Source organism: Podarcis liolepis (assembly GCF_965112155.1).
Source record: "Podarcis liolepis genome assembly, chromosome: 4".
In the NCBI taxonomy this organism is placed as follows: domain Eukaryota; kingdom Metazoa; phylum Chordata; class Lepidosauria; order Squamata; family Lacertidae; genus Podarcis; species Podarcis liolepis.
Genome location: NC_139558.1, coordinates 60409664 through 60419782, shown reverse-complemented (window position 1 = coordinate 60419782; position 10119 = coordinate 60409664). Strand labels below are relative to the sequence as shown.

The following is a 10119-nucleotide window of genomic DNA, read 5'->3' as shown; positions in this document are numbered from 1 at the left end:
GGTATATGTGTCTGTATACATTATCGAAGTTAGCAAACTTGTAGCAGCTTATTAATTACAAGGAGCATGATGAGAATCAGTTTAGCCCCTTTGGCTCTGGAGTAGTCTTTGCTAACCCGGTGCTATTTGTCCATTTCGGACTGCAACTCCCATCAGCCTTGGCTATTGGCTGGGACCGATGAGTTGCAGTCTGGACATCTGACTGGGGAAAGGGAAGGCAGGCCTGCGAACACAGTCCTGATCATCACCAAGTATGGGGGGGGGGGCGGGGGCTTGTTACAATTTTGAAAAAGCATGGCATAAAAATCTGAAATGAAGCAATATTTTGATTTCAGTTCCTAAACACATACCGTTTCACTTTCTTCCTGCCAGTTTGTCATTATGGTTCAGGGTAGACAGTACTGCCTAATGGCCAGATAACTCGCTACTACGAAACTCAAAGTACTCCCAACAAAAATATTACCTGTGAGGTCCCAGAAAATGCAAGTGAAGTAGGACAGAACTGCACAATTGGATATTCCCCGCCATAAAATCTAGCAAATTCATTAGCCGGTGACACCAAGCCCTTCATTTTCCATAGCCCAGTTCAATTAAACGATAAACCAAGGTTTGTTACTGCCCCAAGGTACAGTTAGCCTTAAGAAATGCGAAGCTTCTGTTCCAGCGTTTGCAATAAGCTGCTGTTTTCCATTCTGTAGGAATGAAACTGGGAAATTGCAATTTGTTCTGAACAGTGAATATAAGCTTCTCTCTTTCTCTCACTCTGAGAAGGCAAGGAGGAGACGAGACACTGTCAGCCTCAGAACAAACCATGGCTTGCCGTTGTCTGAAGTGGGCTGGATGCTCTCTAGAAAATCCTCAAGCTGCAGAGCAAATGCTCTTAATATTTCAGAAAACTGTGTGCATGTGTTGATTATGGAAATCCTTCCAAGCCTTGACATACTTCTGCAGTAGCATTATTAAACTGCTATGTGGCAGAGAGATTCCCCTCCACCTTATAAACACCCTAGTTTAATGGCCATGACCTCATTTACATTCAATAGGGCAGTCTCAAAATAAGCACAACAGACAGTACAAAAGGTCTTTTATTTTGATAATACAAAAAGACAATTTTGTAAATGCAGTCTCCAAACAAAATTATCCTTTTTCCACACAGAAAATCCAGCTTCACAGTAGCCTGCAACCCAGCTTGATTGTTTTATGTGCCAGTGTGAAAGGAACTGTAGTTCCAGCAAAAGATGCCGATACAAATGTTACTTAGCTAACCCATCAGGATTCCAACTGATGAAATACGCCTGTCCAAGTCTTATTTTTCTCATATGTCTATTTTTTTATAGAAACCTGTGAGAACAATTTGAGTGTGTGTGTGTGTGTTTTAAAGCCAATGGCTTCAGTAAGAAAAATATTTTACTATAATTATTTGTCTAAAAATAGGGGCCATGTTATGGTTTACAAGTTTGCCATAATAAGTTAAAATCCAAAATACATTTACTTCTTTGCAAAAGAACTCTAAATCTTCAAGTAAACCTTAAAACTAATTGGGTTCTGCAAGCAACTCATAGGGGGCACAGTTAAGGATGCCAGTAAGCTGGCTCCAACATAATCAAATCAGTATGGGTGGGGAAGAAAATCAAGTCTGCTTCATTTGCCATAAACAGAGGCATGCCTTAACAGCACCCGAGTAAGCTGCTTTTAAAACAGTTCTTTAGAGCTAGGTCCACCAGAGATGGCTGCCGTTCTGCTCTTTAGAAACTTCTAGAAGCTATCCTGATCGATGAGATACCCAACTTATCAGCGCCTGGAAGTCTGTAACAGTTTGACTTCCATGAAGCTTAATTTTACCTATATTTGACCCAAACTTGTATGGTTTTCACTTGTAACTTTGCCTTGCCATGTAAAATCATCATTTGGCAACATAAAACTTCAATAAAAATGGATTACAGAAAGCTGTGAGGCAAAGCTTTCTCTTCTTGCCAAGCCAAGCAAGAAGGGTAACCCCTTTAATATATGGAAGGGCTATAACCAATTTTTAAAGGCAACAGGAGTTGGCCTTGTGTTGGAAAGTTTAGAAAAAAATGTGAGATGTAAGGTACGTTCCTCTCATTACGAAAAAAATGCAATTTATGGTTGCATTCCAACATTGTGCAAGTGGATTTCCTCTCACATAACAGGACTTCACCTTCCTCTCCCCCAAATGGTCTGTACCTCCCCAACCCCCCAGAGGAGATTGAGGGAGTACGCCAGGGCCGTATGAGGAGAGGGGGAAGGAGAATTCCCATAGTGCAAGAGGAAGTTCATTTCTCACATAGCCATCTGCTGATAAAATGCTGTATTCTATCTACCGATACTGTAAGGACAGCCTGAGAATAAGTTTGACGTTTTCTTCAATTCCATCAACAATCTCTGATTCACATTCTCAATTTATTTGGTTCACCTCTTGTTGCTGTACACCTAAAAAATTCAAGTCTCTTTAAAAGTAAAGACTGGTCTGCTTCTTTATATCCGAAGTAAGAAACAATGGGCCCGAGTTCCCATGAGCTACAGAGGTTTACAAGTGGATTTCTTTGTATTTGCTTCTTTCAGCAACTGATAACCATGAATTCAGAACACCTATGACTTATGACAATCTACTTTCAAAATCCAGATTTTAAAAGCAGTTTGCTTTGCAGGATGGGTTAGGAGTCAGAAGATCCTTAGGTTCCTAGAACTAGATGTCCAGCTCTTTGAATCCTGATCAAGTAGTTGGTGGTCCTAATCTTCAGTATCTATACAAAGACTACAGGGCAGTTCACATACAGCATCCTGCTCTTTACACAATTGGTTCTGCTCCTTGAAAACATTCTCCGTGCCCTTTGTCCACCACCACAAAAAACAACCACTCAGAAAACTAGGTTTCAGCAATGTTCTTTGAGCCACATTGTACAGTACATTTCGCTCTACACACATGATTATGACGATCTTTGACAAAGTGCCTATGTAGACAAACGCAGAGTAACCTGGGCAATTAGGTATAATGTTTGTTAACTACCTCCTCAACAATGGCACATTTTTAACCACCATAATTAGGAAAATTTCTGACCATTGTATCTCAGGTTTGCACATATTTGAGGGTGAGACCTCAAAAAACACTCAGTATTGTTTGCATTAACATTGCAACACTCTGTGAGCGTTTTGACACATTAGGATTAAACATTAATCCCTATGTCATTAATTGCAAATTTAGAAGCAAATCTAAATCTAAAATAAGTAAACAATGAGATGTTTACTTCAATGCTGCTGACTAACATCAGCAGCCAGAAAATACCAGTTTTCTTATTAACAAGAATGGAGTGTTTTCAAGAGTCCTGGAATATTTAGATTCAATACTTTCTACAAAAGCATAGACTGAAATTGCTACTTCAACTTTTTTTATGGAATGGTTAAAAAGACTGTTCTCTGAATTGCACAAACTGTAACTAAAGCAAAGGTAGAGTTATCTGCATTATGGAATTTTTCAGTAGTAATAACTGATCAAAACCGAAAAATCCAAGTTTTACACTAGCCTTGCTTCGGGCACAACATTAGACTATAGTTTAGTGTTACATGAATAAGTCTCAGGTGCAAGCACTCCCTCAAGTAAAATTTGAAGAGGCTAGTCTTAATTTTGGATTCTTGCAACAAGCCAGCTTCAAAATAGTGGCTTATGAAGCTGGTTTCTTTCAGTAAACCATAGTTAAGACTAGCCACAGTTTAGGTTCTGGATGTAAAGCTAAGCTGCAGTTAACCAAAAAAGGAAGAAAGCTGCTAACCTACTCACAACTGCCTGAGGACAAGGAAAGTGGGAGCACACAAACCAGAGCCTCATTCACATAGCACTAAACTAAACCATAGTTTTAGAATTATGCTTGAACAAAGACAACATACCATACGATCATGGAGTTTCCAGTGATAACACATACAATTGCAAACTTCCTTCAGCACATAAGTAGAAACCATAATGTTTGCCTCTTACTACCTTATACTAGAAATACTAAGAGGTGTCCAATAGTGATGATTCCCCATGGCTAATGTTAAGGAATGCATTAGATTTTTGGTAGGATCTGCAGAACAGCTCTTGGTAAAGTGCTACTATCTAAAGCACATTCAAGCTTCAATGCAACATTAAGAAAAGTGCTTTTAAATGCCATTTAAGATGAACTTCAGCTGTGCTATCTGCATTAATACTGCTACTGCCAGGCCAGTTCACAGTCAATACATATTCCTGGGAAGTGCCAGGAAACAATGCCAACACTATCTCCCTCATTACTTAAGAATGGTTTAATTCCATTTTCAAGTAAAGAAGTCTTGAGGTTCTGTTGATTATTAAATTAATAAAATAAAATAAAATCATGCTTCAGAAACAATGTTTCTGATCATTGGCTTTCCTTAACAAATGAGCTCATGTTTTCCTGTAGCTCAAGTATTAACAATAGATTTTCTTCTTTATATAGCTAATCCCTTACAAGGGACACAGGGAAGGAACTAATGTACACTGAACAGTCCAACATGCTAATGGATTTAGGTTAGGACATATAGAGCCCTGCTTAGTTATGGAACTGAAGAAAATAAAATGGGATAAGAACACTGAAGCTTAGATGAAATTTGTCTTTCGTAAATGCCTGTTTGGAATTTCTACAGCACTAACTTGGAGGGGCCACGATCCCCCCACAATTCCAGCCTGAATGGCCACCCCTATTACCACAGCTAGATCTGGGTCAACAGAAGTGTTGGGTTTCTTCCCAAAGAATTCTGTAATAACTTTACGTATTCTTGGAATTCGGGTGGAGCCTCCAACTAATACAATCTCATCTACTTCAGTCTTGTGTAGATGTCCTTCTTTCAATACCTGCTTAATGGGAACAAGAATCTTCTCAAAAAGGTCTTCATTTAATGTCTCAAAGAGTTTCCGGGAAATTTCTGTTTCAAAGAGAACTTTTTCCCAAGGGACGTTAAGACTGCCCTTCAGGTCCTCATTCATCCCTGTTTCGATTTCTGAAGGGACATTTTCATGTTTGCTGTATACCTTGTTCTCTTCCTTCAAGGGTTCATGTTGGTCCTTCCGCTGTGGCATAGTAAGAGAAATTCTGATTGTGGAAGAGTTGTGAACTGTCAAGTTCAATTTGACAGCTTCTACAGCCTGTCTGAGTCTATGTATCTCTTCCTTTTTAGAAGGCAGAGAGCCATATGTGTGATGCATCTCATCATATAGGTATTGCATCAGTCGCTGATTGAAGTCCTGCCCTCCAAGTTTGTTGTTACCTAAAATACAAAGCCGACATACAGACAACTCACAGCAATTGAAGACAATGATATGTATAGCTTAGAAGCATAGAACTGAGGAGTTGGAAGAGACCATGAGGGTCATCTAGTCCAACCCCCTACATGACCCCATGACTCCAAAATTAAGAGTCTCTTGCTCCACTGAATGAGCTATCTCATAAAACAGGTGGTTTCACTGAGCCCTTGAGAAGCTGCCACAGACAGCTGGCTGGCTGTACTGAGCTTGGTGCATCATAACCTGGCTTAAGCTAGTCACAAGTATAGGTTTATTTGGAAGCAAGTTCCACAAAAAAAATCATTGGTGCTCACTGTCCAGAAAATATATTAGGAATACAGTGGTGCCCCGCAAGACGAATGCCTCGCAACACAAAAAACTCGCTAGACGAAAGGTTTTTTCATTCGCGATTTGCCTCGCAAGACGAATTCCCCTATGGGCTTTGTTAAACCGTTTAAACCGTGCTTCGCAAGAAGAAAAATTCGCTAGACGGCAAAAATTGCGGAACGAATTAATTTCGTCTTGCGGGGCACCACTGTAAATGGGACACACAAAAATTAAGGCCAATAACTCGCCTCTCTGACCTCTATGTCCACCTCATCATAGGGAAGACTCACAGATTTATTTATTTTCTTTATATCCCGCCTTTCTTCCAGTACAGGACCCAAGGCATTCATTCATGACCCGCTTACTGCAACATCAAGTGTTAATTTGCATGCATGGGCAGGCCATCACAAATGCAGCACCTCGGACAGGACTTCTACATCTTTCCATGTAATCTTAACTACAGCATTTTTCAATGAAGTCAGTTCACATATTCAGCTACCAGTGAGAAGCATGAGTGTATCCAATGGTATACAAGCAGGGAGGAAAGATGTAGAACCAACCTACAGCTTGCCGTATTAGACCTGTCAAGTAAAATTATTTTAGTGACTCAAACCCTAGCATTAAAGACTCTTCTTTACCTGCCATGGCTCGGGTCAGGAACATCCCTCCTTGCTTGTTCAGCAGAGAAACATCCAACGTTCCTCCACCCAAGTCTACGACCAGAACATTAGAAACATCAACTTTGTGGAGACCATATGCCATGGCTGCTGCAGTGGGTTCATTAATTACCCGCAAGATTTCCAGTCCTTCAAAAGATAAAATAAGTTATCAATATTTGTATTTTTGCCTCCTATTCCATCTAGTAAAATAATGATTCTAAACCAAATATGGCGACTGAGTGGAAATTTAAGTATAAAATGATTAAAGCTTGTAGACTTGTGCCTAACTCTCCTTCAGACAACAAATGGTTGTGTATTTGTAAGTGATTTTGTTTCCAACCCTGCTTGTCATTCTGGAGCAATTTCATTCACAATTTCTAACGCTGCACAAGTCAAAGCAAAATACAAGTCAATGTTGACCTACTATTAAAAATGCTCCAAGTATGGCATTATGAAAATAAACTGAGTTTAGCAAGAATACAAGGGGAAATGTGAATCACCTGCAAGTCTTGCTGCTTTAATAGTGTAGTTTCGTTGCCTTTCATCAAACTCTGCTGGCACTGAAATAACTGCTCTGGAAACAGGCATTCCAAGGTAGTCCTCCGACATCCTCTTCAATTTCAAAAGGAGTTGAGAACCAATATATTCTGGTGTTACATTATAAGTCTCATTGGTTGCAATGGAAAATTCAGCAGCTCCCTTGTTATTAATAATCTGAAAAACAAGAGAAAAGCAGAATCTTTAAGCTGCTATCACGTGCATATGAGTGAGTGGACCCGCCTGTACACAGAATTACTCATTCAATTCTGAGTGAACATGCATAGGAGTGTGCTGTTAAGAAGTAAAATTCCTTATTTATTCATTATATTTATATAGTCACCTCATGACAGTTCTTTGGGTGGCTCACACAGCAAAAAAGTATACTCTAAAACAAAATTAAAACTCCATATGTATAGGAACCACAGAAACATGCCAGAATTCATCATAGAGGCTTTATTTTTTCATTTAAAAGGATTTGTCTGAACTAGACATTACCTGAAATCACACGATTTAATTAATATTTAAGAGTGGTGTGAATTTAAGCAGTTCCCAGCAGCACAAAATATAAAACATACTCCTCTTTGTACGAAGCACTTCTAACCACAAGGCCTCAGCTTCACCTATTCCTAGAACAACTGAATCATCTCAGGTCTTCTAACTTGTTACACAGCAGTGAGAATTGTGGGTATCAAAACGCTCATTGGCAGTTAGCTGGCAAACAAAACATTAAGCTCACCTTAAATGGGTATCTGCGGCTCTCACTTATCAATTCTTTTGGCGTGAAGAGCTTCCCTATAAATCGCTTAGCGTCATACACAGTGTTCTGTGGGTTTGAATCTGCCAGCTCTAGCCCATCATATCCCACATAAATATCTCCCTCCGTGAATGACACTATGCTTGGAATGCTGTTGTGCCCACTTTCATCAGGAATCACTTTCACCTGCCCTGTGCCAGGAAGGAAAACGCCAACTGAACAATATGTGGTGCCAAGGTCAACCCCTATTACTTTTGGTGTGGGCATAGGTAAATACTGTTGGGCCAGGTATCCAGCTAATAAAAGTGTCAAAATAGCAGAACCTGAAAGGAAAGAAAGAAAAATTAAAAGTCAGAAAATTAATCCCAGAAGAAGTTAACAGGACTATCCATTTTTTTCCATAGAATTATAGAGTTGAAAGGGACCCCAGTGTCATCTAGTCCAACCCCCTGCAATGCAGGAATCTCAACTAGATCATACACAGCAGGTACAATTTTTAGAACAGCTATTGTGTCACTCATAAATTATATTTTTTTAAAAAGCTAAAGACCCCCAAACCATTTAGATTTTAATACACTCCATGGTCATTTTAGCTGTGTCTACTCTAGCTCTATAATATCATTTTTGAACTGTACATAATATTCCAAAAGGGGTGCATTATGGATTTGAATCAGAACATTTTGATACTGCCAGTTTTTTTTAATTCCTTTTCTAATAATCCTAGCACATAGTGTCTTTTTCACAGCTGCCTCACACTGTTGGCATTTTCACTGTGCTATCCACTCAAATAAAATCTTTCTGATGAGTCATGGGCACTGCCAGTTCTTTGAAACAGGTCCATCAAGCCTTTTCCAGTATTGGCAGATGGCAAACACATTGCCTGTGTAACAAACTCCAAACTAGAAAAACAGTGAAAGGCACCCTCCTAGAGAAAACCAATAACTTTCATCCTCTCCTTCTTCAACTGCTTCACTAAACACCCCTCTTCCTGTGACTCTACCAATCACTGATCAGTTTCCCAGAAGCAAAATTACAGATACTGAAGTCTGCAAAGGAAGTGCTTTAACACTCTCATCCCCTAAGTCCAGGACCATCCTGAGGCAAAGCAGCAAATGAATAGCAGTGACACTGGTCAAATTATTTTGGTACCGGAAGCAGAAAATCCCACAAGTGCCTCTCCCCCTCCCGGGCAGTGAAGATACTATATACATGCAAAACCATTTGTAACTTTTCATGATACCAAAGATCAGACGCCTGAGGTGATCACTTTTTTTCCTGGTTGGCAGCAGCTCCACCCCTCCCCCTCATCATCATCATAATTTATTATTTATACCCCACCCATCTGGCTGGGTTTCCCCAGCCACTCTGGGTGGCTTCCAACCGAATATTAAAAACAATACAGCGTCAGACATTAAAAACTTCCCTAAACAGGGCCGCCTTCAGTTGTCTTTTAAAAGTAAAATAGTTGTTTATTGCCTTGACATCTGGTGGGAGGGCGTTCCACAGGGCAGGCGCCACTACCAAGAAGGCCCTCTGCCTGCTTCCCTGTAACCTCACTTCTTGCAGCGAGGGAACCGCCAGAAGGCCCTCGTAACTGGACCCCAGTGTATACCACAATACAAAAGCCTAAAGATAAGCAGAACTGTCCTACTGGGTCAGACAAAAAACTCATCTGGTCCAGCGTCTTGAGCCCAAAGGGTCCCACCAGATGCCTCCAGGATTCATAGAATTGCAGAGTTGGGAGGGACTCGAGGGTCATCTAGTCCAACCCGACACGTGTAACCAGAGACAGAAGAACACAGATCTCCTGCACTTTCAGTAGTTGTGCAGCATTCCCTTTCCTACACTGCGATTTAGTGGGGGAGGGGAGTTCTGTCCTCTTTTGCCTCAAGCCACCCTATAAGCAGCGCATGAAGGCGACGTCCCTCCCCGCGGCTGGCAGTCAAACGCACAGGTAGACTGCCTCTGGAACTGGAGGCTCCCTTCAGACACCTCCAATGCCCTGCGTGTACTCAAAAGCTTTCATTTTAGCTTCGAGTATTCCGCCGTAGAGCCCTGAGTTTCAGCGGCGTATCTAGACCGAGGTCCCGTCCCCCTCCAAAAAAAAGCAGCGGGAGGCAGACAGGCAGGCGAGAATTTAGGGGGGATCTTAACGAGGCGCAGAGGCTGACACAACCACCGACCCGCTTTCAGCCGGCCCCTCTCACTCACCCAGCACCGTCATCTCCCCGGCCATTTTCGAAACTTCTCGCTGCCCTGGCCCGGTGCTATAAGGCGCCGCCTGTTGTTATGCGTGACACTCGCCGGCTTCCTGGGCCGTTTACCCGTGTGATGACTGTACCTTCGCCGCTTGGAGGGGGGGGGACCTCGCGCTGCGCGGCGCATGCTGGGAAATGTAGTTCCTCTCGTCATAAAACCCCAGCGCAGTCCGTAGGAGGAAACTACAATGCCCGCCAGCCAAGCATCTCGCCGGCGCGCACTCTTACGTGCCGCGCTGACCCCTCCCCTCAATACACGTCACCCAATCCGTGCGAAGGGGCTGATGG

The 10119-nt window shown here is 41.6% G+C and overlaps 1 protein-coding gene across 1 annotated transcript; it reads right to left on the bottom strand.

Annotated features, from left to right (window-relative positions):
- Nucleotides 1-1067: 1067 nt before the first annotated feature.
- Nucleotides 1068-10087, bottom strand: HSPA13 (heat shock protein family A (Hsp70) member 13). The gene is made up of 5 exons (XM_083498663.1): nt 9785-10087; nt 7556-7896; nt 6780-6993; nt 6259-6426; nt 1068-5277 (listed from the first exon to the last, which is right to left on the bottom strand). Exons 1-5 carry the CDS (start codon nt 9807-9809, stop codon nt 4610-4612), a joined length of 1416 nt encoding a protein of 471 aa, XP_083354789.1. The 5' UTR covers nt 9810-10087; the 3' UTR covers nt 1068-4609.
- Nucleotides 10088-10119: the final 32 nt, after the last annotated feature.

Excerpts from the sequence above, each read along its gene's own strand:
- HSPA13 (XM_083498663.1), bottom strand. The coding sequence starts at position 9,809 with ATGGCCGGGGAGATGACGGTGCTGG. Across the intron at positions 6,994-7,555 it reads GCCGCAGATACCCATTTAAG|ATTATTAATAACAAGGGAGC; the intron begins GTGAGCTTAATG and ends CTTGTTTTTCAG. Across the intron at positions 5,278-6,258 it reads CCTGACCCGAGCCATGGCAG|GTAACAACAAACTTGGAGGG; the intron begins GTAAAGAAGAGT and ends TTTGTATTTTAG.